General features: G+C 47.0%; 1 protein-coding gene across 1 annotated transcript in view; it reads left to right on the forward strand.

Annotated features, from left to right (window-relative positions):
• LOC101948261 (high-affinity choline transporter 1-like) overlaps window positions 1-27,819 on the forward strand; it is a 44,546-nt gene that overhangs the window by 12,812 nt on the left and 3,915 nt on the right. The window contains exons 3-7 of the mRNA XM_005309143.5: window positions 10,565-10,720; window positions 13,669-13,817; window positions 19,551-19,694; window positions 24,361-24,514; window positions 27,077-27,294. Of these exons, the coding sequence (XP_005309200.1) occupies window positions 10,565-10,720; window positions 13,669-13,817; window positions 19,551-19,694; window positions 24,361-24,514; window positions 27,077-27,294 (821 nt within the window). The remainder of the gene's footprint in view (window positions 1-10,564; window positions 10,721-13,668; window positions 13,818-19,550; window positions 19,695-24,360; window positions 24,515-27,076; window positions 27,295-27,819) is intronic.

Here is a 27,819-nt window from a genome sequence, read left to right on the forward strand (position 1 = left end):
TGTCCTGGGGTTACCCGCACACTGTAGGATCACCCACCTTTACCCTGCTCCTAGGGCTCAAGGCATAACCCCACACTCTAGGGCAAAAGTGGGCAAACTACAGCCCGCGGGCCACATCTGGCCTGTGGGACCGTCCTGCCCGGCCCCCGCGCTCCTGGCCCAGGAGGCTAGCCCCAGCCCCTCCCCTCGTGTTCCCCGTCCCCCGCAGCCTCAGCTCACTCGCTCCGCCGCCAGCGCAATGCTCTGGGCGGCGGGGCTGTGAGCTCCTGGGGCAGCGCAGCTGCAGAGCTCAGCCTGACCCAGTCTCTGTGCTGCATGGTGGTGGCAGCGGCATGGCCCAACTCCAGCCGGGTGGCATGACTGTAGCGCCGCCGGCCACTGGTGCTCCAGGCAGTGCGGTAAGGGTGTGGGGAGCGGGGGGGTGGGGGGTGGTGGTGGTTAATAGAGGGCAGGGGAGTTCAGGGGGGTAGTCAGGGGGCGGGGGTGTCGATAGGGGTCGGGGTGGTGGTGGTGGGGAACAGGGGGTTGAATGGGGGCAGGGATCCCGGGGGGGGCAGTCAGGAAGGAGGGGGGGGTTGGATGGGATGCCAGGGGGCAGTCAGGGGCAGGGGTTCCGGGGGCAGTCAGGGGACAGGGAGAAGGGGTGGTTGGATGGGGCAGGGATCCCAGGGGGGCTGTCAGGAATGAGAGGAGGCATTGGATGGGACGGCGGGGGTCAGGGGACAGGGAGCAGGGGTGTGTGGATGGGGCAGGGGTCCCGGGGGGCCATCAGGGAACAGAGAGGGTTGGATGGGGCAGGAGTCCTGGGGTGGGGCAGATAGGAGGTGGGGGCCGGGCCATGACCCTTTCCCCTAACCGGCCCTCCATACAATTTATGAAACCCGATGCAGCCCTCAGGGCAAAAAGTTTGCGCGCCCCTGCTCTAGGGCACCCACCCACCCTTACCCTTCCATGGGCTCAGGGCGTAACCTTACACTCTGTGGGTTTGCAGGGTGTTTTACCAGTGAAAGAGTCTCACACAGTAATATCCTTAACCTCTATTTATTATCCTTAACCTCTAAAACAAAATGCACATGCAAAGCATACAGTGCTCACCACTCCCAATAAAGCTGATGAGCTTTTCCTGCTGGCCAGTCAAGATCAGGTCATCCAGGGACTCCAGCTTCTGCACGATATAGTTGGCAGGGTGTTGAGGTCTGGCAGCTCTGATCTTGGGCTATGTCCCAGAGTTGGTTCCAAAGAACTTCCTTTTGGATCCCACTTTATATAGTAAAACTTGAGTCCTGCTTAGCTATTCCTTATCCAATCATTTTACTGAAGTATTACATAATAATTCTTTGACCAATCCTAACATATTGTGAAACAATTCTTCACCCAACCATGTCCCACCACTTTAGTTGATTTACACCTTGCAAAATTAGTTATGTAACAGTCAGAAACTAAGAACCAGACAGAAACCATGCAGATAAACAATAGAGAAGTAGGGACTATCAAGCCAAAACAATAGAGATTTCATAATCACAACTGTTGATAAATGATTCCTTGCCAGTCAGAATGCTATTAAACAAAGATTTCTTTAAACGTCTTAAGATCTGTTTTTTTATCTGGCAATGGTGGCTACTATTAGAACAGGATCTCTTTCTTAACAGCCCGATATTATATTATTTTAATGTAATTTAGACGGAATGTGAGGATGTGACTTTCTGCTTCTTGGCTCATGACAACTGCTCTTCTATTATGGTTGCAGAAAAAGGCCTCAGGCCTTACACTGGGGCCTCAGAATCTCCCTTGATACTATTGGGCTGTAATCATTCTGATCCTGAAAGGCTACCAGAGCAGATTTAGCCAGAGAGAACCAGGTGAAATTACCACCTCCACTATTTTCATCTAAATCCTGACCACCACCTGAGTTTTGAGATTTGGGTTCCGGCCATCATCCACCTCCCTCATATATTATTTGCCCTCTCTATCTTGTCTCTTCTCTAGACTATCTTTCTCATCCTACCTTCTGTCTAATAAAGTTCCATGAAAGTGCCCTTACGCATGCGAAAGTTTCGCAGCCACTGGGAATCGTCCCATACCTGCAGCACGATGCGGTCTCACCAGTCTGTGCTTGTTTCCCGGGCCCAGAATCGGCGTTCCACGGTATCAACCTGCCCCAGTAACACCATGATTTCCACATTGCTGGGGCCTGTGCCTTGTGAGAGGTCTATGGCCATGTCAATTTCCTCATCACTCTCGTCGCCGCGCTGCAATCGCCTCCTCGCCTGGTCCGGGTTTCGCCTTGGCATGTTCTGGCTCTGCATATACTCCAGGACAATGCGCGTGGTGTTCATAGTGCTCATAATTGCCGCGGTGATCTGAGCGGGCTCCATGATCCCAGTGCTAGCTATGGCGCCTGGTCAGAAAAAAGGCGCGAAAGTAGTATCTGATGGACCAGGAGAAGGAGGGCGGGAGGGAGGGAGGGCCGAGTGACGACATGGCGTACAGGTACAGGAACAGGGAGAAACACAAACAACTGTCACACAGAATGGTGCCCCCAAAGATTAAACTGGAAACCCTGGGCTTAGCAGGCCGTTGATTTCACGGAGGAAGGGGAAGCAAATGAACACAGAACAAATCTATTTTTTACATCTTAAGGTGGCAGCCGACGCTGCAGCATGAGTGACAGCCATACCAATACGACGACGATGGGTACCAATCATAAAATACCATCATCTGCCAAAAGGCAAGGGGCTGCTGCTGTGTAGCAATGCAGCCCCACGTCTGCCAGCCCCACGTCCGCCAGCACCCAGCATCGCCCTCGGCCTCTTCTGGGTGCTTAGCAGACAATACTGGGCAATTGGCAGAAAATAGTATATTATGACTGGTAACCGTCATCATCAAAACAGTAGCATGTCTGCCCAGGTGGCCATGATTGACAGCCATACCAGTATGACGACGATGGGTACCAGTCATAATATACCATCGCCTGGAAGGGGCTGGTGCAATGCAGCACTACGGCTGCCAGCCCCACGGCTATCACTCATGCTACACTATCTACCGCCAAAAGGCAGTTAGCAGCTGCTGCTGTGTAGCAATGCAGTCCCACGTCTGCCGGCACCCAGAGGACATATGGTGACGGTGAGCTCAGCTGAGCTGAGCGGGCTCCATGCTTGCCGTGGTATGTTGTCTGCACAGGTAACCCAGGTAAATAGGCGCGAATCTATTGTCTGCCGTTGCTGTGACGAGGGGGGAGGGGCCTGACGACATGTACCCAGAACCGCCCGCGACACTGTTTTGCATCATCCGGGCATTGGGATCTCAACCCAGAATTCAAAGAAAAGGCGCGAACCGCTTCTCGGCTCGAGCTGTGGCGCAAACGTAGTATCTGACGGCCTAGGGGAAGGAGGGAGGGGGGCCGAGTGACGACATGGCGTACAGGCACAGGGAATTAAAATAAAGAACGGTGGCTGTGCATCAGGGAGAGACACAAACAACTGTCACAGACTGGTCCCCCCCCAAAGATTAAACTGAAAACCCTGGGTTTAGCAGGCCATTGATTTGACGGAGGGAGGGGGAAGCAAATGAATACAGAGAAAAATCTATTTTTTTACATCTTAAGACGACGGTGCAGCGTGACTGATAGCCCTCGGCATCTTTCTGGGTGCTTGGCAGCAAATACGGGGCGGTGTATGACGATGGTCTTCAGGCCTATTGCACAATCGGCTGCTCGGGGAAGACTCTGCTAACGTGCGATGACCCGACTTGTAATAGGCCGGCTAACAGTCATAATACACCATTTACTGCCAAAAGGCAAGCCCCACGGCTGCCAGCACCCAGATCGCCGATGAAGGCTACCAGTCTACTGCACCGTCTACCGCCAAAAGGCAGTTAGCAGCTGCTGCTGTGTAGCAATGCAGTCCCACGTCTGCTGGCACCAAGAGGACATATGGTGACGGTAAGCTCAGCTGTGCTGAGCGGGCTCCATGTTGTCTGCACAGGTAACCCAGGTAACCCAGATAAAAAGGCGCGAATCTATTGTCTGCCGTTGCTGTGACGGGGGAGGGAGGGGCCTGACGACATGTACCCAGAACCGCCCGCGACACTGTTTTGCATCATCCGGGCATTGGGATCTCAACCCAGAATTCCAAGGGGCGGCGGAGACTGCGGGAACTGTGGGATAGCTGTGGGATAGCTACCCATAGTGCAATGCTCCGGAAGTCGACGCTAGCCTCGTACTGTGGACGCGGTCTGCCGACTAGAGCACCTAGAGCATTTTATGTGTGGACATACACAATCGGCTGTATACAACCGATTTCAATAAAACCGGCTTCTATAAATTCGAACTAATTTCGTAGTGTAGACATACCCTAAGAGTCTGGCTTAGCCAGACAAAACAACTCTACCTTTTGAAACACTGCTGTGAGCCTGTGACCAGAGAGGCAGCTAAAAGCTGCGGCCTCAGACAGCCTGACAGAGGTACAAGTTTGCCAGGTCTGAGTGACTGAGAAGATGGCATGTGCTGGGCCTGTGTTAGTCTAGAAGGGAAGTTACATGTGAAAGTCAGCACCAGAGACAGAAGCTGCGTTTTCTCTCTTTGCTATTCTTGTCTCTCCCCTTTTGTGTGAGTTTGTCTTGTACTTGGTTTCAATGTTGTAACTGCCTTTCCTTCTTTTTCTATGTTTTGAATAAAAGATTTAAAAATGGCTAATGGTGGTTGTTATAGTGGAAACAAGCCAGCTAAACCTGAATACCTGAACTGCACATAACTATTTAATGTTGTAACACTGAACAAGGGTTTTATTAATATTTTATCCCTTATTGGGCCCCAGGCACTGTCCTATCAGCACACCAGATACCAGAGTCCAAATCAGAATGTGAAGGTTCTACTCATTTGTGCCTGATCCCATTGAAGCCAATGGAAAGACTCTCATTGACTTCAATGAGTGTTGAATTAGACCCCAGCAACCTATTACTTATGAAGCCCTAGCCTTGTTCACCTCAACTTAATGACAAAACTCCCATTGACTTCCAAGATGCAAGACCATCATCTTAAATTATTATTATTGTTATTGTTGGGCCAAAACTTGAGGTCTTTGCTCAGTACATACTCAGACACAGTTCTACTGAAGTCAATGGAAGCTTTCTGAATGGAGCTTTCAGTTTTCAGAATGGAGAGAGGTAAATAGTGGTGTCCCCCAGGGATCTGTACTGGGCCCAGTCCTATCTAACATATTCATAAATGATCTTGACAAAGGGGTAAACAGTGAGGTGGTAAAATTTGCAGATGATACAAAACTACTCAAGATAGTTAAGTCCAAAGCAGACTGTGAAGAGCTACAAAAGGATCTCAAAAAACTGGGTGACTGGGCAACAAAATGGCAGATGAAATGTAATGTTGATAGATGCAAAGTAATGCACATTGGAAAACATAATCCTAACTATACATATACAATGATGGGGTCTAAATTAGCTGTTACCACTCAAAAAAGCGATCTTGGAGTCATTGTGGCTTCTTCTCTGAAATCATCCACTCAATGTGCAGCGGCAATCAAAAAAGCAAACAGAATGTTGGGAATCATCAAGAAAGGGATAGATAATAAGACAGAAAATATCATATTGCCTCTATATAAATCCATGGTACGCCCACACCTTGAATATTGCGTGCAGATGTGGTCGCCCCATCTCAAAAAAGATATATTGGAATTGGAAAAGGTTCAGAAAAGGGCAACAAAAATGACTAGGGATATAGAACGGCTTCCATATGAGGAGAGATTAATAAGACTGGGACCTTTCAGCTTGGAAAAGAGGCGACTAAGGGGGGATATATGATAGAGGTCTATAAAATCATGAGTGGTATAGAAAAAGTAAATAAGGAAATGTTATTTACTCCTTCTCATAATACAAGAACAAGGGGCCACCAAATTAAATTAATAGGTAGCAGGTTTAAAACAAACACAAGAAAGTATTTTTTCACCCAATGCACTGTCAACCTGTGGAACTCCTTGCCAGAGGGAGTTGTGAAGGCCAATACTATAACGGGGTTCAAAAGGGAGCAAGATAGATTCATGGAAGATAGGTCCATCAATGGTATTAGCCAGTATGGGCAGGAATGGGTGTCCCTAGCCTCTGTTTGCCAGAAGCTGGGATTGGGTGACAGGGCATGGATCACTTTATGATAACCTGTCTGTTCATTCCCTTTGGGGTACCTGCCACTAGCCACTGTCAGAGGACAGGATACCGGGCTTCATGAACTTGTGGTCTGACCCAGTATGGCCGTTCTTATGTTCTTGAGGAAGGAATTCAAGATTTTGCCCATTATCTGTTAGCATTTATATAGCACCAACAGCATACTAGGCACTTCAGACAGAAGATAGGCCCCTTGGTCTGGGGAGCTTACACTGTAAATAGATGGCCATAATAGATGAAGGAAATGACAAAAGAGGGTGGAACAGCAAAGAGGATAAGCATTCATCTTTGTGATTCCAAGGTTTTCTTTGTTATCCTCTAATAAGAGAAAGACTATGGCCTGGTCCACACTACACAGTTAGGTCAACTTACCGTAGCTATGGAAGTATCTTCACTTACATTTGACTCAGAGGGAAGAGTGCCACCTACTGCATTTGGTGTGAACAGTTTCTTCTACTATATTGCACTCTTCTGATGTGAAATTAACTCGGTCAGACAAAGATGGGTTTATATATGCTTGAGGGAGCTCCCTGAGAAATGTGCCTCCCTGTGGTAGTTGGAAGCCCCTTGAGACTATGGTTTGGGTTGCTTGCATTTCTGGAACTGACAGAGTCCTTCCGCTGCTCGGGGTATACAAGATTTTGTCCAAAAAAGAGTTCCTTTCCCCCTAACCGAGGGCAGGGAGGAACAAAATAAAGAGAGGAAAAAGAAAAAATAGATGCTCAGTCTCTTGGGCAGTCTTTCTGTCACCCCTCTGGGTCCCAGATTGTCTATAGGCTTTTAATCATCCTGATCAGAGTTAGAATCCTTCCTTAGATGCCCCACCCCTTTTGGTGACACCTGATCTGTACCTAGTCCAGGCAGTCTCAGGGGTGTCTGGGTCAGTGACTGTCTCCCTCTTCGCTGATCTATCTCTGTAATCAGCTGTCTGAGGCACTGCAGCTTCCCCAATTAACTGCCCCTTCCTGTGACAGGCTTTCCCTTTTCCTCCCCCACCAGGCATAGGAAGCCTTGCAGGTGTGTCTAGATAGTGCTGGCCAAGCCCATAAGAGCTTGTTAGTTTCCTCCTTGATAGGGAGAGGGTGTGCCCCCTCACATAGCCCACCACTCAAGTTGGGAGGGTGGTCTGGGGAGGGCTGGCTCCATCTCCGACGTCCCATGAATAAAAAAATCAGTGTTAGCATGGGCCTTTCCCACCCAGTGTTGCTCCCTGAAGCTATAGTGCTGTAGTATGAGGTACCATCGCAGTATACACAGTTCAAGTCTTTCATGGTACGGAACCAGCATAGAGGAACATGATTCATGATCAAGGAGAAGGGGCTGCCCAGCAGGTAATACCTCAGGGAATCCATGGCATGTTTAATTGGTAGCACCTTTTTCCATAATTGAGTAGCCTTTTCTCTAGGGAATTTCTCCAGCGCATCAGCTGGGAGGTGTAGTTAGTCCCTTGAGCTGAGCTGATTTCCCTAAGGAAATCCCTTGCATCAGAAGAGGTTCAGGAGCTCTAGGTCTATCACTGTAGCTTTCACTGAGTGAAGGGGAAGAGCCTCTGGGGAGCTTGTCACATAGTTGAAAATTACTAATATGTACTGGTGCCCCAATGTGGTCCTTTCCAGGGGCCCAACTACGTCCATTCCAATTCTTTCAAAGGGTGTCTCAATCCAGGGCAAAGGGACCACAGGGAGCCCCCTGGCTGCTGAACAGCTGGCACTCCGGGCAGGAGGAGCAGTATTCTCTCACCTCCTGATGCCGCCCAACCAGTAGAATCGAGCTAGTACTCGTGATAGTGTTTTCTCTCTTCCCAGGTGTCCAGCACATGGGAGGTTGTGCTCAGACTGTAATACTGTCCAGTGATACTTGCGCAGCACCAGCAGGTTGACCCTTCTTACCCCATTCATGGATCTCTTTCAACTCAGTAGAGGTGCTCTTTCTTGAGCATGGATACTGCTTGACCCTCTGATGTGCCATTACTTCCCCATTTATAAATGCCAATTGATTATATGCACGAACAATTGGCTATATGTGTAGGATTGCTTTTTTGTTCCTGAACAAAATTCCTGCCCCGTAGGAGCACTTCCTCATCCAGGCTGACAACCTCTTCCTTCTCTGCGGGGGTCGACGATCATGTTGCTCGTGATGTTCCTTCTTTGGGTCTTCCACTTCCCCGAGGTTTACCAGGCTTTGAGAGTCACGCTGCAACAACTGACCCTGAACCCCATTCATTGGGCAGACCTGTACAGTAACAACTTGCCAAAAAATGGCCAGTCCCAGCCTATGATTACAAGTTGGGCCAATTTCTTGGCCAGGGCTACAGTTATCACCTGACAACATGTCCACAGGGTCAGCTATAAATGTTGGCTGGGGTATGTTTTCATGTTGTCATATATACACTGCGGGTAAATCCACTTTCTGGGGGACGTCGTCACCTATAGCTGGAGTCCCAGAGTCTTGGAACACTTTTCCCTTGGATCATCACCAGCACTGTCAATTTGAGGGGTGCCATTTTTTGTGCACTGGTTTCTGCAGTCCAGAACCCTGGTTGTACTCACATTCATTAAGAGAGAATCCTTTCTTTTAGTGTCCTGTCTGTCCAGAAGAGTAGCAAGTCACGCAGGGGCACTGAAGGTAACCGTTCTAGCTGGAGGTGAACTTGGCCATGGAGTAGTGGCCAGCCTCTGTTCTGCAGGTCCTGCTTCAGCTGCTTGAGATGACTGATGGTCCCACTGGCAGTGTCATGTCTGAGCCTGACCCTCTTGTTCCCCGCTGGTCTTCTCATGGTCTAATGGCTGGCCTGATCATCCTGGAGGACATCCCCAAGGGTGGACCCCTCAGAGTGGGTGTTACCAATTTGAGGTTGCCTTCATGGGTTTCTCTCAAGCCTGTCCTGTGTGGCATCAAGGCCTTGAGGAATTCTGTCTCTAGCGGCCCTTTTGGTCTCTAGAAAACTCTCCATTAACCATACTGTACCTGACAAAGTCCCAGGTCATGGTACAATACCCACTTTCTGCCTTTTGCTGCCAATATCCTTACAAATTATTTGGTCACAATTGATTTAGCAACCTGAGCCCAAGACCTTTCTTCTGGGTGGAGCCATTTCCAACAGTATTTCTTCGAACACTGAGCTACTACCGAGGGTCTAGCCCCCTTGGGAGGGGTTTCGGACCTAAAAGATAAACAGTGAGTTTCCCTGGAAATTTCCAAATAGTCCAAAAAGCTGGACTTCACTTGTTTATAATCCTAGTCTGCTCCAAATCCGGGTTATGGTAGGCCACCTGTGCTGGACTTGTCAATTATAGAGCCAAAAATCAAAGCCCACTGAGCCCAGAAAGCTCAGTCTACTTTCTCAAAGGTAATTAAAAAGGCCCTAGCATCATTGTCTGGCCCCATCTTGTTTAGCTTCATGGGTATTGGTGGGGGGTCCCACTATGGCAGTACTGTGCCCAGCAGGGACTCCTGAGGAGTGCAGGGTTGGCACAATACATTATGTCATCTTCTTGTGGAACTCCTGCTGCTGGATCATCAGCTCCCTCAGCAGCAGTTGCCGTTGCATCGTGTGAACTTGCTCTTGGGTGGTCCGGTGCTGCTGAGTTGCTTGCTGCTGCTGCATCTCTGCTAGCCACTTACACCACTGCTCAGGTTCCATCTTGCTCAGAGCTACTGAGCTCTGTCTCCCTCTGTGGGTCCCCCCCCCTTGTATCAGGCATAAGCTGCCCGCATTCTCCACCACTTGTGGTGGGTGGAGACACCTTGAGTCCCCATGGTTTGGGTTGCTTCCATCTCTAACACTCACATATGCTCTTTTAGTACCATTATGGAAAATCTGAAAAAATTCTGGATTGGAGTCAACTTTAACCTCTTGCCATGTTTGATTTCTAAACACACACAAAACAATGATTTTCTGTGCTTCTGAATTGGTCTTTCATCTCTACTCTGAAGTAAATGATGAGCTTAATGTAAAAAAATAAACAATTTGGTAATAGTGACCCATGAATGTTTTGGGGAGGAGAGAGGAAACCATCCAATTTTTATTAGGAAGACATTAGTGAAAGGATATGATATAATGTATATCTCTTAGTTTTAATGCTGATGTCCTCTAGAAAGACAAGATAGTTCTGATCAGGAGCTACTCTATACATAATTAAATCCATAATTTAAATATATTAAAAATCATAGAACTAACATGAAGTTTGCAGACACCATATTGTTCACTCTGCCTGTCATATCCCTTTTCCTCCCCTGTGTCTGTCTTGTCTATTTAGATTATAAGCTCTTTGGGGCTGGGACTGTTTATTACTCTGTCTGTACAGCACTTAGCACAATGAGGCCCCATTCTTGTTTGGTTCTTAGACAATAATTAAAATAATAATTCACCTTGTCATTTGATTTTTGCTAGGGGGCCTCTTTTTTGTAAAGCCAATGCGATCCAAAAGCTATGTGACAATGATGGACCCCCTCCAAGAAACCTATGGGAACACTATGGGAACCCTTCTCTTTCTTCCAACATTGATAGGAGATGTATTTTGGTTTGCAGCTATTCTTTCTGCTTTAGGTAAGTATATAGCTTATACATACACTCCTTCAGAATAGATTTCCTTTTCCGCTCGCATGATGTAGCTTTTTTTAAGAGTCAGTAGTCTCTGGATCCTTATAGTATTTGTGCAGATACACAGAAATTTGAACAGAACGCAACTGTTAAACCATAATAGGGAAATAAGCAATAAAAATCCGTACAAAAGATCCATAGAACTGTTATTACACAATTGTAAGCTGTAGTATCTGAACTACTGCTGCAGAGCATTTGGACTACTATGGCAGAGAGAACACTGTAGTGTTTTATTTAATATAAGGGTGGGGTTAATTTTGTTCTAGTACTGGGCAGCGGTTCCCCTAGGGCAAGGGTGACAAACACCTAGATTTGTAGCCCTCGTGTTTGCAAAAGAAATTTTCTACGTGACCTAGGACAGGGCAAACTTTTCCCATCAAAACAGTTTTTTGTCCAATGGAAAATTCGGTTTTTGACTAAACAAAAATTATCATGGAAAATGAGAGGAAGAGAGGCAGGGGGAAAGGAGGACTGAGAAGGACGAGTGACAAAGGGTAGAAATAGCAGTGATGTTAAAGGTAGAATATTCTCCCTCTCGGTGATGCTGAAGGTGACGAAAAGGTACTAAACAAATAATGATAAAAACGAAACATTTACCTACTACATACTTCCACCCTGTGCAAACCTGCCATTGACTTCAGTGGGAAATCCACTTGTGCTAAATTTATACCCTTGCCACAGAGCATGATAATTAAGGAAAATTTGCTTTCTCCTCAAAGGGGTAGCTAGCACACTACAGGAAGTCCATTACAAGCAGCTGGACTCTGACTGCTACAGTATGGATGTGGCCTAAATCTGTCCATGGATCCAGTGGTGAAGAAGCTCCATGAGGGAGAGAGAAGCAGGGACAAAATGACACAGTGGAGAAGCAGAGAGGGAAAAGCAGAAAAACAACCTCGCTCTTAACACACTGGCCATTGGGAAAGAAAGGGGAAGCTGTGGCAGCAGTCTTAATAAGAAAGAACAACTGGGGTAGGACAAAAGAGGGAAGAGAAGGACTGAAGGTGCGTGAAGGGAATAGAAAAGGAGAGTGACTGAGGGGGATATAAAGTGGGGAGCTAAAGAAATGAGCAGGGGGACTTGAGGAGGAAATAGGAGAGACAGAGAAAGAGTGAAAGAGGTGGGCACAAGTACAGAAAGATGGGGAAGAGGATGAGAGACAGTAGATGAGCGAGACCAGAGGAAGTGTCCAAGAAGGAAATAGAAAAATTCAGATGTAGAAAAGAATTAAATTGGGAGATAGAAAAATGGGAATGGTTTGTTGGGGTGTTTTTTTCTGAGAAGACTTGTAAAGAGAGTTTTCAGAGACAGGCAATGAGAATGATTAAGGGCCAGGCAAAACTTCCATGTGAAGAGAGAATGAAACGATTGATTACCCTAAAGGGGAAGGGAATAAAATGGGACATGATAAAAGCAAACAAAATAATGAGTGGCCTAAAGAAAGTAGGTTAAGAACTTCTATTCACCCTCTCCATAATACAAGAGGAATGGGACGTTCAATGAAATTGCAAGACAGCAAATGTAACACTGATAAAAGGAAATACTTTTGCACAATGCACATTTAAGCTGTGGAACTCATTGTCACAAGATATCACTGAGTCCCAGAGCTTACCAGGATCAGAAAACGATTAGATATTTATATGGATAATAAATATATCCAGAGTTATGCTAGTAAAGAGCTTTTTTTCCAAAAGAACAAAAGTTTGAATAGGATAAGCCCTCATACTGCAAGACATAAGCCAACCTCTAACTGGCAGGGTTAAGGAGCTTTCCGTATGAATAAAATATTCCACGATTTCAAGTTTTCTTCCGCCTTCCTCTGAAGCATCTGGTACTGGCCACTGTCAGAGGCATAATACTGGGTAGGATGGAGCACTGTTCTGACATAGTCGGGCAATTCTTAAGTTCCTAGGAAACCCAGACAGAATGACCAGATTGAGAGTCTGGGGATTTAGATGGGGGAGGAGAAAGTATGTGGGTGTTGTATGGATGGGAAATGTGGAATACGAGGATATATTTTACCAAAGATTTTTTTTCTGGCCTAAAGCCATTTTACACATCACCTCTGACTGTTACAAATGGGTGTAAGTGAGCTTGAAGGAAATAGAAATATCCCATCTCCTAGAACTGGAAGGGAGCTTGAAAGGTCATTGAGTCCAGCCCCCTGCCTTCACTAGCAGGACCGAGTACTGATTTTGCCCCAGATCCCCAAGTGGCCCCCTCAGGGATTGAACTCACAACCCTGGGTTTAGCAGGCCAATGCTCAAACCACTGAGCTATCCCTCCCCCCAAGGAGCCAAAAGGAGTTTAAGCTGGTGTAATTTACACACTGACTGAGCTGGAAGATAGGACTGTAGCAAGAAAACCAACTCAGAGGAGGATTTAACTTAAGTATGCCTCATCTTCCTTTAACTCACACTCTTTTCCAGCCTCTGGGGGCATAAATGACACCAACTTAGACCTCCTTAAACTCCTGTTGAGACCTCCATCTCAAGTATCATTTCTGAAATTGGTCCTTGGTGTTTCCACTCACAGAGGAATCAAAAGGGAAAGGGAACATTGAGACTGAGGATGGTTTGTTGCACTGCTTGAGGCTAGCCAAATTTTATGGAATAATGGAATAGTCACAAAAACCACCATGTTGGGGAGTCATTTAAAATAAAATTTTAAAAATTGTATCATAATTTCTGCTCCATTAGATGCATGAAGACTCCTTGCATCAAGTTTTGGTTAATAACAGGAGGATTGATTGCAGTTCTGTGACTGGTATGGTGCCAACTGTGTAACTATAGTGTGTGTGTGTGTGTAACCCACGCACTTGGTTACATATGTATGTATGTATGTTTGTGTGTGTGTGTGTGTGAGTATATATATAAAGCTGTCTTTCTTTGCAGGGGCTACAATGAGTGTGATCTTGGATATCAGAGGATATTTAGCTATCATCATTTCAGCATGTACTGTTATACTCTACACTTTACTGGGAGGACTATACTCAGTTGCGTACACTGATGTGATACAGCTGGTTTTTATGATGGTCAGCCTGGTAAGGCCTATACATGTCTGTGATTTTAGATTGAAGTGTAGAAGAGGGACAGCACAAGAAACCTGTTTATGTAGAGAAGGGGCTTCTTTATTATTTCCTGACTCATTATTGCATGGTTAATAACAATCTAAGGCCTCATTAAAAAGCAACCTTTGCTCCAAAGGCAATTACATACAGGATGTGAAACAGAGCAGTTCTGTAGTCATAAAACCAATGCCATTTTATCCACCATTTAAATGCAGCCACTTCTGGGGTGGATGGTAGTAACTGTTTAACAGCACATACGCTCTCTACACAACAGTTTGGGAGAAGAAGAGAAAATACCAGATATAACTGAAACTACAGGAAGAATTTAGTTTGATTGTACTAATTGCCCCACTTGGAATCGACCCAGTCACTGGGGCTAATGCTGCTACTATTGTGAAATTGCCATAAAATCCTATAATGTATAGTGACAACCTCAGGGCAGGTCTACACTACAGCCGGGATCGATGCTCTGAGATCGCTCCACCGGCGGTCGGTTTAGCGGGTCTAGTGAAGACCCACCAAATTGACAGCAGATCGCTCTCCAGTCGAACCCGGTACTCTACCCCCAACAAGAAGAGTAAGGTAAGTTAACGAGAGAGTTTCTCCCATCAACCCCCCGTGGTGTAGACCCCACGGTAACTCGACCTAAGGTACGTCGACTCCAGCTACGTTATTCACGTAGCTGGAGTTGTGTAGCGTAGGTCGACTTATCATGGTAGTGTAGACGTAGCCTTAGTTTTACATCTTATCTGAAAGATGACACCCTCCAGCAGCACAGAAACCCTGGAAGGCCATACTGCAGCTATCAATTGACGGGGGGAAGAGCTACCTACTGAATTCCCAGAAAACAGCTGGAGATTGAATCCAAATAGAGGGAAATAGTTCAAGCAAGTTCATGCTCCTTTGGGAAAAAACAGCTGACTCACATACAGTCCATGAAAGATTCTCTGATTTACACCAGTATAAATCTGGAGTAATCCCACTGAAAATATTTTCCATCTACAAAATCCAGAGCAGGATTTGGCCTCATAGATTTATGAGTGTAACTAGATCAGAATCTAACCCACAGTTTCAGTCCCAAGGATCTTTCAGTATGTCCACCCTCTCTCCAAATCACTGTAAAACTGAGGTACAGTTTTAAAAATATAAATAGATTTAATAACTTAAGGGGGAAATATCTTCAGAGAATATTTTAGGTATTTTTTAAAAAGATTCAAAATTCAGATTAAGGTGACACTTGTGGGGGGAACCACGCACACGTTGGAAGCTTTGGAAATGCTGATTTCAGGTACCCAAAGTTAGGTGACAGTTTAAAGAAAAGACTAAACAGTCCTTGCCCAATGGTACTTAAAAACAACTCAATTCTATAAGCACATGTGTAACTTTACTCATGTGAGTGACCCCATTCATTTCAATTAGAGTTATGCACATGCTTAAATGTTTGTAGGACAGGTACCTACCTTTCCAGTCCTACACTGAGTTCTACGTGGGAGGATCCCTGTATTTAGATAGAGCTCCAGTGAAATCCATGGGTCTGCAGGCAGGCACGGGGGTCTGTGTAGGATGTGGGTTTCAGAGCACAGTCCTACAAACACTTATGTAACCCTTCTGCCAGGCCAAGTTGATAGCAGCAAGGGCCGGGTTCAGTACATAGGGGTCCCTTCCCAACAGCGTGACACAGAACCAGCTCAAGCCCCCACCCAGTGACCTGGGAAAATCTTACACACACCCCTAGGCGCCTCGAAGAGGCAATACTTCCCCTCTCGCAAGCACAGAGCCTCGGTGTAGCAGAAAATGTTTAATAACATGAGGTAAACGACATAGCATTAAATTGGGAAAACACCACAACTAGAGTTCATAGACCAAACCATGAGCGAAGACCCACCCCAGCAAATTGGGCCGTGTCCTTTCCCGTTGGTTCTTGAAACCAGCGACCCAAGAATCACCAAAGTCCCAAAAGTCCACCAATCCCAGAGTCTCTTGGGTCAGCAACCCAAGAATCACCAAAGTCCCAAAAGTCCGACAACCCCCCAAAGTCTCTGTCCCTGATCAGTGCAGCCCCAGAGTTCAAGGGGGGGGGTGTGAGCAGGGTGTTAAGGGGCACCTTACGTGATCCGAGGCCAACCGGCTGCTTCTCCGTGGGGTTCCACCGCAGCCTTCACCACGAACTGCTCCACTCCACCCGCAGTCCCACTCCTGCCGTCCCACGAACTGCTCTGGCAGCTGCTCCGCTCCGCTCTGCTCCGCTCACCAACCTGTGAGCCACTCCGCTCCGCTCACCGACCTGCGAGCCGCTCCGCTCCGCTCCAGCCGTCCCTTGGGCCGCTCCCACAAGGCCCCGCTCTGCACTGCTCTGCTCTGCTAGCTGCTCCTCCAGCCGCTCCGCTCCGCTCACCGACCTGTGATCCGCTCCGCTCTGCTCTGCTCGCCCCCGCGAGGCTCCACTCTGCTAGCTGCTCCGCCAGCCGCTTAGCAATATAGCTTCAGGCTTCCCCACTAGTTAACACAGCCTCAGTGATCTCAGCTCTTAAATAGCTTTAGCTCTTTTATGATTTCAGCTCTTAGTGATTTCAGCTAGTAGTAGGGGAGCCCCAGTGCTGGTGCACTATTGGCCCAAAGTGAACTCAGCTCAGCAGCCTGTAACTAGACTCCTGAGGGAATCAAAGTTAGCTCTGACATTCAACAGTGGAGAGAGGAGGCGGTGCAATTGGTGTTTCAGGCCCACAAAAGGGACCCACACCACCAGGTACTTCACTTGCACCTCTCTCCCTTCACTGGGTTTTGTAACCCATGCCCCTTGACAAGCAAATGTTACTTAGGTAATGGTGAATGACTCACTCAGTCCTTCTGTCATACAACAATTCCACTGGCCTTGATTTGTAATGAACGGGTCTGTAACAGCACTCCTAAATTAGATGGGCTGAAATTAAAACTCTTTAAATCAAAAACAGTGTTTAGTCTTAGCATATTAGAAAAAGATCATGATGATTATGACTGTGTATCCACTCTGGATCCAACACCACCAATCACTGGAACTCTGTCTTTGAAGGGTCAGATTACTGCACATATTTCTTAAAACAGTTACCCCACATATTCTAGAGACAGAGAGTGCCTACACAGGCTCTTCTTATGCCAGGATTATTATGAGTATTCCGAGTGGAAGAGGATGCATTCCATAAGTGATAAATAAGACACTAATACTCGCACAACCTACAGCTTCCGACCCAACATCCCTTCCACAGAATGCTCCTCCAAGGCTTAACATGGGAGCGACTCACCAAGCTCTGCAGAATATTAACTCCATGCAGCCTGACTCTTCTCTCTCTGACACCAACTGTATGCCAATGTAACTCCATGGAGCTAATCCTGATTTACAGTGATGTGAGATGTGCTTCAGGTTGCATGGGTTTTGGAAGAGCTAGGTTTAGGACACAGCAGCTGCATCCCTTCTCCTGGCTATAGTTTTTCAGGTGCAGAGATAGCATAAGCCAGGATCTGGCATCTGCATTTTTGTTCAGACTGTTTTACTCTAATATCACAAACAAAATAGTCACTAGGGAATTCAGACAGGAAGATCCGCACAGGCCAAAGTGGGGAAACTTTAGTCTTCAGTTTATCTTTCCTTAAATGTTGCAAGAAACCTGGTATGACCCAAGGGATAGACTTTATTTGAACTCTGCAAAGCTTTATTACTGCAGTTCTCCAACTGCTTTCATGGAACAGCATAGGCCCCCTCTGGTGGCTAGGTTAACACTAGTCACTTATCTGGCAGCTCAGCCTAATGTGATCCAGAACATGGCTATAAACAAAACAGCTGTCTTCAACAGGTTGTAGCCATTTAGGCAAGATTGATTTTTTTCACCCAGAATGGGTGCTCAAGGTGGGGTGAGGGAAGCAGCAGGCACCAGGACACTCACACATAGCTAGAAATAACTGCTGCACTTGTGTCCAGAGAGCGCAAGGAGAGTGCAGGCTACCACCCACATTGGCACCAGCCTCTCCCAAAGGGGCAGGACAGACAAATGCCCTCACCCTATCTACGCCAGCCAGCAGAGACGCTCCCCACCGTGAGCAGTGTGGTGTTCTTCTTGAGGCCCAGAGAGATTATATTTAACATGACATTATTACTTAAACACTTATAACACAGCAACAAGATCCTGCTATAAGTAACAGCCAGCCACAGCTTGCTCTGGCCCGGCAGTCTGGAACCCCGCCTTCCAAAATGGAGGATGACCTTTGGTCTCTGCTGCCACATCCCACATTCTTACAGCACAATCACAGCTGTTCCCCACTGGGAGGGCACTATGTACCAGGGGCATCCAGGTTCACCCCCTCCAGCCCAGCTCTGCTCCAGCCCCAGCACTTGCCCTGTTCCGCCCACCCGCCGGCACTCCAGCCAGGGGATAGGGTCAGGGCGTGAGGGCTTGCCCCGCTCCACCCACCCAGTGCTCCAGATGGGGAATGGGGTCGGGGGCTTGCTCCGCTCCACCCGGCTGCCTAGCACTCCAGTCGGGGAGCGGGGTCAGGCACTTGCCCCGCTCTGCCCGCCCGGTGCTCCAGCCAGAAAGCGGGGTCAGGGTGCATGTGCTTGCCCACCCACCCAAAGTCTGGGCCCACCCAAGTGTCCCGGCCTGGCTACGCCACTGCTACATACAGTAGTACAACATAAAGGGGAGTGTACCAGTGACACTGCTCTTAGTCTTGTATTCTACAGGGCTCGTGTCTTCACATCACCACCTCCATGGGCCTTACAGCCAAAGCTGAGCTCTTAAAGATTTAGGGCAAAAATAAACCTTCAGTTTTTAGGTATGTTCAGGACAGCAGCCTCATGTGCAGATCTGTAAAGAGGGTCAGGGCAATGCTCTCCAATTGAGTGAGTCACATCCAGGATTCTCAAGGGGGAAAGTGCTTGCTGTACCTTTAGAAGGCTCTCTGAGTTATAACAGTGTTGAGTTACCAGTATCTATTTCAGCTGGGAAAACATTATCACTGCTTAATCATCATCATTGTTCAAGAGGCTGCATGATTAATATTTCAGCTGCTGTTTTGTTAGAGTCAAATGGGATTGATTCCATTTGATTTGCCACTGGCTGTTCCCAGACCCATAGCAGTGTATTCTGTAAAGAAGCTGAGGTAAACTGCACTGGATATGACTACACAGGGTCAGGACTAGGTGAGGCTATGCCTTAGAACACAGCAAGACACCCACAGGACCTGTGCAGCAGTCTCTCTCCAGGTTTATAGGAAACCTCAGGTGTGAGGAAGAGTCCTCTGACATGCTTCCCCACTTAAACCAGCTTTAGGGCTGGTTTGTAGCACCAGAGCAATGCAAAGCAACCTCTGTATACAAAATCAGCCACGTTATAAAATTACAGGGACAGAGTACCCATGGGAGCTACATAAAAAGAGCTCTTGAAAAATAGAGAGAAGTTTAAATGGAAAGGTTAAACAGGTCTAGGTTAACCAGTTAATTTCCCCCTTCCCAGCTTCAGTCTACTCACACCACCACCCTTAACATTAGAAAAATCCCATATGAGAGCTTAAAGGTGGGAGGCAATTTCAGATTTCTGTGGAATCCCACGGTTTGGTGGTGGTATGGTATGGGGAGGGGGAATTGCAGGTTTATAGGGAAAACAGAGGAGTTACAAATGTTGTCTGATGTACATTAGCCTATTGTACTGATAATTGTTTTCATGCTAAACACAGTGGACTTGTGTGCCATTTGCACTGCTGAACTCTGCAACTGAAAACATTTATTATACTGCTGTTAATGAATTCTATCAAATACCATGGATTGGCAAACTGGAAACAGAGTATCTTGGAAGATGGCTAGATGAACTTCTGTATGTGGTAAGATCTTCTTTTTTCCATCCTTTCCTTATAATAGTTCACCTGGAGTGTCAGTAAAAGCAAAGCATCTTTTTATAAACCCACTAGTACAGCCTGAGTTTTACACGGTAGAATAGAGGAAGAAAGACACTTCGGAATTTCAGATATTTGTATGGATGCAGGGCTGTCCTTAGCCATACGCAAAGTATGCAGCTGCATAGGGCACCAGAAAACTTGGGGCACCAAATTTCCTGGTGCCCTGCGCAGCTGCGTGCTGCTCCAGCCCCTGCTCTGCCTCTTCCCCAAGCCTCCCACCCCTGCCCTGCCTCAGCCCCACCTGTTTCCACCCCTGCTCCGCCCCAGCCCTGCCCCACTCCACCCCTTCCCCCCAAACCCCTGCCCTGCTCCACTCCTCTCCCACCTCTTCTCACCCCTGCTCTGCCCCCGCCCTGCCTCTTCCCACCCCTGCTCTGCCCCAGCCCCGTCCCCACTCCACCCCTTCCCCCAAAGCACCCGCCCTGCTCCCCCCGCCCCGCCTCTTCCCACCCCTACTCCGCCCCCACCCCGCCTGTTCCCGCCCCTGAGGAGTGCAGCAGGGCCGGGCCTGCACTTACCGGCGGCGGGAAGTGCAGGGACCCGACCCCAGCTGCGCCACCAGTGAGTGCTGGGGGTGGTTCCCCCCTGTCCCCCAAACCAGCCCCGCCCCCCGCGGAGGCCTGCCCCCCAGAATAGCTAGGGATGGCCCTGTATGGATGCATCTTTATTATGGTTAAGGCTAAGATTTTGTCATGGGTATTTTTAGTAAAAGTTACGGACAGGTCACGGGCAAAAAAGAAAAATTCACAGAAGCCGTGACCTGTCCGTGACTTTTACTAAAAATATCCAGGACAAAATGGGGACCTGCGGGTCCCCACACTGCCTGAAGCAGGGCAGCTGCTTGGGGCTAGGAGCTGCTTGCAACTACTGGGGACTGCAGGGTACTCCTGCCACCTGCAGCTCCAGGGGTCCCCCACTCCTGTGGCAGCTGGGAGCTGTGGGGTGCCCAGGCCTCCCATGTCAGTCGGGAGCTCCAAGGTACCCCCGCCGCCCACAGCTCCAGGGGCCTGCGGCAGCCGGGAGCTAGGGGGTTCCCCTGCAGCCACAGCAGCTGGGAGCTGTGGGGTGTCCCCACCATTCGCGGGGGCCGGGAGCTACAGGGTACCCCTGCCACCCGCAGCTCCGGGAGCCCATGGTGGCCAGGAGATGCGGGTGGTACCCCCCATTACCTGCGACGGCTTGGAGCAGCAGGGGCCACCCCCACAGCTCCCGGCCACAGCAGGCTGAAGTCACGGAGGTCGCTGGAAGTCACAGATTCCATCACTGCCACAACCTGTGATTAAATCATAGCCTTAATTATGGTGCATTAATGTCAGGTGAACCTCACAGTTGACACATTGCGTTCAGGTGGGCACTCCAAATCTGGCTGTTTATCAGAACTACCTGAACCTCTTTGACCTGTAGAACTGGACTGTAAATTTTAAGAGCATAGGCATTGCAGGGACACGTAATATACATTCCGGGCCAGATTCTCAACTGGCATAGCACCACTGACGTCACTAGAGCTTACAATAAGGGAGAATCTGGCCCCTCCCACTAGCCAGGCTGGGAATACCATTACAACAGCCTTACTCACAGTATTTTGGCATGGCTACTTCAGGTCTTGAACGGATCCTAGAAATGCATAAGGAAAACAATTAAACAGCAACTTCTCTTTTCCAACTTGCCAGAAATGTTTGGTTCAGATTCACTTCAAGGGAGAGGTGAAAGGTTGGTTGGGTTCTTATTTTACCAGACCATTTCTCCTATAGCCACAGCCTACAAAAGATTTCATCACTCATTCAACAGCAGGAGTGAGAGTGCCAGGGAATGAAACAGATGTAATATATACATAAATAATAAATAGGGCTGTTCATTAATCGCACTTAATTCACGCGATTAACTCAAAAAATTTAATTGCGATTAATGGCACTGTTAAACAATAGAATACCAATTGAAATTTATTAAATATTTCTGGATGTTTTTCTTAATTTTCAAATATATTGATTTCTATTACAACACAGAATACAAAGTGTACAGTGCTTACTTTATATTATTTTTATTACAAATATTAGCACTGTAAAAATAATAAACAAAAGAAATAGTATTTTTCAATTCACCTCATACAAGTACTGTAGTGCAATCTCTTTATCATGAAAGTGTAATTTACAAATGTCGATTTTTTTTGTTACATAACTGCACTCAAAAACAAAACAATGTAAAACTTTAGCGCCTACAAGTCCATTCAGTCCTACTTCTTGTTCAGCCAATTGCTAAGACAAACAAGTTTGTTTACATTTATGGGAGATACTGCTGTCTGCTTCTTATTTACAATGTCACCTGAAAGTGAGAACAGGCATTCGCATGGCACTTTTGTAGCCGGCATTGCAAGGTATTTATGTGCCAGATATGCTAAACATTCATATGCCCCTTCATGCTTCGGCCACCATTCCAGAGGACATGCTTCCATGCTGATGATGCTCGTTAAAAAAATAATGCGTTAATTAAATTTGTAACTGAACTCCTTGGGGGAGAATTGTATGTCTCCTGTTCAGTTTTACCCGCATTTCATGTTATAGCAGTCTCAGATGATGACCCAGCACATGTTTGTTTTAAGAACACTTTCACAGCAGATTTGACAAAACGCAAAGAAGGTACCAATGTGAGATTTCTAAAAATAGCTACAGTACTTGATGCAAGGTTTAAAAATCTGAGATGCCATAGGGGCTGACTTTCCCTCTGCCCTGTGGGTGCTCGACCCCCCCCCCGCCTCTGGCCCCACCCCTGCCCCACCCTCGCCCCACCCCAATTCTACCCTCTTCCCCCAAGTCCTGCCCCTGCCTCACCTCTTTACTGCCTCCTCCCCCGAGCGCACCACATCCCCACTCCTTCTCCTCCCTCGGGCACTCGGGAGAGGAGGAGGGGGTGGGGGCGGGAGGAGCTTGGCTGCCAGTGGGTGCAGAGCCCCCGCTAATTTTTCCCCGTGAGCACTCCAGCCCCGCAGCACCCACGGAGTCGGCACCTATGTGAAATGCCATCAAAAATTATTGTTTTGTTTTTGAATGCAGTTATTTTTTGTACATAATTCTACATTTGTAAGTTCAACTTTTGTGATAAAGATATTGCAGTACAGTACTCGTATTAGGTGAATTGAAAAATACTATTTTTTTTGTTTTTTACAGTGCAAATATTTGTAATAAAAAGTAAACATAAAGTGAGCACTGTACAATTCAATTGTATTGTAATTGAAATCAATATATTTGAAAATGTAGAAAACATCCAAAAATATTTAACTAAATGGTAATTCTATTATTAACAGTATGATTAATCGTGCGATTAATCGTGATTAATTTTTTTAATCACACGCTTAATCATGATTCATTTTTTTAATCGCTTGACAGCCCTCATAATAAATGATAATAATGCTATATGAGAAGCAGGGTGCTCTTATTGCTGTGACCCTTGTCCTACCTCAGCCCATCCCTCTCCAGGAAGTTTGTTAATCTCGGCTTGTGTTTAAACCTAGATTGTAAGGTCTTAGGGTAGGGCCAGTCTTATTATTTGTCCTGTGTACTGGGTGCTGTAAAAATAATAAATGACAACAAAGGAGTTCCTGTGCCAAAGACACCCTGAGTGCCTGACAGGGAAACTCCTGCTACTTTTCCCACAAAAACAGTGGAACAAGGGCAGCTCTGCTCAGGGCCACCTAGAGGATTCAGGGGGCCTGGGGCAAAGCGGGGGGGGAGGGGAGCGGACTTAAAAAAAGGCGCCACCCGCTGCAGCACTTGTACTCACCAGGCGGCACTCCGAATCTGCAGCGGCGGCAGTGGGTCCTTCAGTCGCTCCGCATCTTCGGCAGCACTGAAGGGCCCCCCGCCGCCGAAATGCCGCCGAAGACCTGGAGCGACTGAAGGGCCCCCCACCGGGTGAGTAAAAATTAAAAAGGCGCCTCTAGCCAGGAAAGGGATTCTCGGCCAGGGCTCGCGGGGCCCCTGCGGGGCCTGGGGCAAATTGCCCCACTTGTCCCCCCCCCCGGGAGGGCCTGGCTCTGCTACAGAATGAAGGAAGCCTAAGCAAGGAGCATACACCCCTGTGTGCTATGAAGCCTGGTTCTGCAGGGGATCTTTCCTGGCTGCAATGGAAAGTGATGGGGTTAGGAGAGGGACAAGCCAAGGGAGAAGTGGGGGCCAAGATAATGGATCTGTGACTCCACAGATCTACCAATCACCCTCCCCTGCAAAAGGACAGAGTGACAGCCAGAAGGATTATTACAACCCCAAGGTTGCAGTAGCAGTAGTAACCCCAGAATGACTACTGTCTGGAGGGAGGAACTGCCTTCATGAGGATAGGTTTGCCCCAAATCAGAGGTGTCATTTCAGAAAAATTCAGGGGAGGAGGGTGAAGTTGCGTCAGCATGTAGATCGTTTTATGTGATTATATTATATCCTGCAAAGTTGGGAGGGAGGGGGACAAAGAGTGGAAGACATAATGGAGCATATAGACCTATGAAAATTCTGGTGGGGGAGGGGGCAAATGAAGGTCTATAGCAAATGACACTCCAACCCCTAATAGTGATGCATGAGTTATTTTTAATGGTTTACCTTCATTTCAGGCTCTTGGAAGTATTCCATGGCAGATCTATTTCCAAAGAGTCCTCGCAGCCTCCTCAACCAGACAAGCAAGGCTCACTTCTTATTTTGCAGGGTTTGGGTGTGTTTTCATGGTCATTCCATCTGTTCTTATTGGCGCAGTAGCTGCTTCTACAGGTACCACAAAAGCTGTTTCTTTCCATTAGCACCTTGAGGCCATAATCAATGGCCTATTTTGCTAGGCACTGTACACACACACACTTGTCCGTGCCCCCAAAATCTTGCTGTCTATATGTATGAGGCACAAATTATGGATAAAACAAACAAGTGGAGGAAGAAAAAGTAAACAGTGACATAATGAATAGCGAAGTAAATATCAATCTCACTGTAACAGGCATCTTACCTCTCCCACACAGAGATGCAGTGGCTGTCTCAGTTTCCCAATATGTGGTGATCTCCTTTTAGCTGGCTGGAAGGAGGTCTCAGAGAGCCCTGTTGTCAAACTTAAAAACATCCCAGTATACAAAAGTCACAAAGAAGAGTCCAAACAAAATGGAAAAATCCAAATCTTCCAGCCAGTCTCTTTTGCTTTCTTTCCAGGGCCTTCTCCTTAGTTGCAGAGGTTCCCATCTCCTATAGGTGGCACCATAAGGGAAGTCCAGATCCATCATCTAGTGCAGTCTTCAGCCCAGGCTTCCTAAAACACTAAGGGTAAAGTCTACACAGCCATTAAACACCTGTGGCTGGCCCAGGTCAGCTGATTTGGGCTCCCGGGGCTTGGGCTGCGAGGCTGTAAAACTGCTCTGTAGACGTTCAGGTTTGGACTGGAGCCCGATCTCTGGGACTCTGTGAGGGGGAGGCTCCAGCCTGACCCCAAACATCTACACAGCAATTTTTAGCCCTGTGAGGCTGAGTCTCCTGAGCTGGGCCAGCCATGGTCGGGCCAGCTGCAGCCACGCCGCGGGTCTTCTATTCCAGCGTAGACATACCCTAAGCTGCTGTGCACTGTATTAAAATCCCTGCCCTGCTTCACTTTTTTCCAGACACTTCCTACTTTGGCCCATCTCATCCTAGGCCTTCTGAAATGTCTTCAGCAGACACCCTCCCAGGCTTCTTCCCTGGCTCTCTCTCAAGAAGGAATCACACCACCTTCATCCCAGCCTCTGAAGAGCTTCCTTACGCTTCTGCTTGCCTGGACCTTCTGTCCACTCTAAGGAAAGCATTATAGCTATCCCCAAGCATTCAAAAACCATGAGTCATGCTTCAACAATCATGCGACTAGTTTAAAAATCATGAGATTTTTTTGAAAAGGTTACTTTGCCTTTTGGTTTCTGAGCCTTAAAGCTTGGGTCACATTTTCAAACTTTTCTCCATGACCACATGGCTAGAAACGAACTTTAGTTTATAAATGAAAGTTGAGCTTCTATATGAAGCCGGGGCTTTAAGAAAGTCACCCAATCTTGTGAAACTTGTGATAAGATCACAAGAGTGGTAGCACTGCGAAAGGCTGCCTCTTATAGTCTCTTCCTTTCCCATCATGCATTGCAGCCCGGCCTACAACTCCTAGAATGTCTGGCAGCTGTAGGCTAGAATATGGAACAGGGCAGGCTGGACCCAGGCCTGCTATCCTTGGTCTCAAAATTCTTTTGACCCCTAAGATCATTCTTTCCACCCTGGAGGTTATATTTTCCTCATTAATTTTTCTGTTATGGTTAAATAGGCAATGCTCTGGTACAAAGAGGCTTGTTTGTTTTAATCCCTAGTCATAAATAATGGGGGCTAGATCCTCAGCTGGTGTAAATCTGTGTAGCTCACGCCAATTTACAATAGCTGAGGAACGGTCCCTCAGAATTAAAAAAAAAAAAAAAAAAAAGTAAGCTCATTGCAATATTAGGCTTACAGAGTTACAGTCACAGAGATTCAAAATCTTAGCATTGCCAACTCTCATGCCCGGAACAGTACTTAAGGTGCAATCTCAGCAGGCAGAAGAATGGCCTCAAGGTTACACCATAAGAAACTCAGAAAATCCGAGCTTTGTTCCGAGTTCTGCCACAAACATATACTTAATCCCCGTGCCTCAGTTTCCCATCTGAAAAATCGGGATATTACTACTTCCCTATGTCAGAAAAATATTGAGATGCTAAACTCATTGGCGTTAGTGAGGTGCTCAGATACTACGCTGATGGGGCCTAAGTATCTATATAGAACAGTGCTATGTAGACAGGAGCTGTCATATCCTTTCTTCTGCCTGTGCATCCCCAAATTGCATCGACTTTTGTTTGTTAACCAACTGATTTGATGAAGTTCTTGTTTTATGACATTCCAAATATCTTCCTTCTATGCTGTGCTTTGAATTATTTTCCTTCAGATGAATGTTCCAGTGTTTTTCAAGGTTGAATTTCATTTAATTTCTTCTTCCATTTTCATAACCCCAAAACCACAGACCTCAAAGTATGATGTAGCTTAGAAAATTTTGGTGGATTTTTGACAATTTAGAGATCTTACAGAGCCCAGGGATGCTGACAGTGTTCCTAATGATCTTTCCCTTCAGTGTTATTGATTGTTGCAGGGGAAATAAGTATCTTACTGCACTTTGCAAAAAAAAAAAAAAAAAAAAAAGGTCAAGATCAATGCAGAATTTACTGTTAGCTATTTCAACACAGAAGAGGGTAAAGGAATGAAAAATTAACAAAGCAAATCCAAAACTTCCTGTTAATTAATGTTCTTTCCTTTTTTAAGACTGGAATCAGACAAGCTATGGTCTGCCAACCCCTAATGAAAGAGGGGAGTCCAGCATGATATTACCCATTGTTCTGCAGTATCTTTGCCCAACGTATGTTTCCGTTGCTGGCTTAGGAGCCATTGCTGCTGCCGTCATGTCTTCTGCAGATTCAGCCCTTCTATCAGCCAGCTCCATGCTAGCTCACAACATCTACAGGAAAATTCTTAGGAAAAAGGTGAGGAGTCTTTGTGAGCCTCTGACACCATGAATCACATGGGGAAAGTAATGGAAGGTTTTTAAACTACTCCTCTATATACCCCCAGGAGATTTCTCAAGGTGAATGTTGCTGTAAAATGGTGTTATTGGGCTCTAGACATGGGATGGAATCACTCCAGAGGGTAGACTTTGAACTAGTCATTTAGCAAATGACAAGGCTGTGCCTCTATTTCGTAGTCTCAAATGAAGTCAAAGAGAACAGCAAAAAGCCTTTGGGCAAAGCACTTCAAAGAACTCATGCAGCATTTTAAAGAGAAGAAGGCTTTTTGGCTCCTCTCTGACTATTGTTCCATTTGTTAAAGTGGTTTTGTTTCATTATTAATGACTAGGGTTACCATACGTCCATTTTTTCCCGGACATGTCCAGCTTTTCGGCAATCAAACCCCCGTCCGGGGGGAATTGCCAAAAAGCCGAACATGTCCGGGAAAAATACTGGACAGGCACTTCCTCTCCCGCGGCTGCTCTGCTCCTCCCCTGACTTAGA

This window comes from Chrysemys picta, chromosome 1 (genome assembly GCF_011386835.1).
Source record: "Chrysemys picta bellii isolate R12L10 chromosome 1, ASM1138683v2, whole genome shotgun sequence".
NCBI lineage: Eukaryota > Metazoa > Chordata > Testudines > Emydidae > Chrysemys > Chrysemys picta.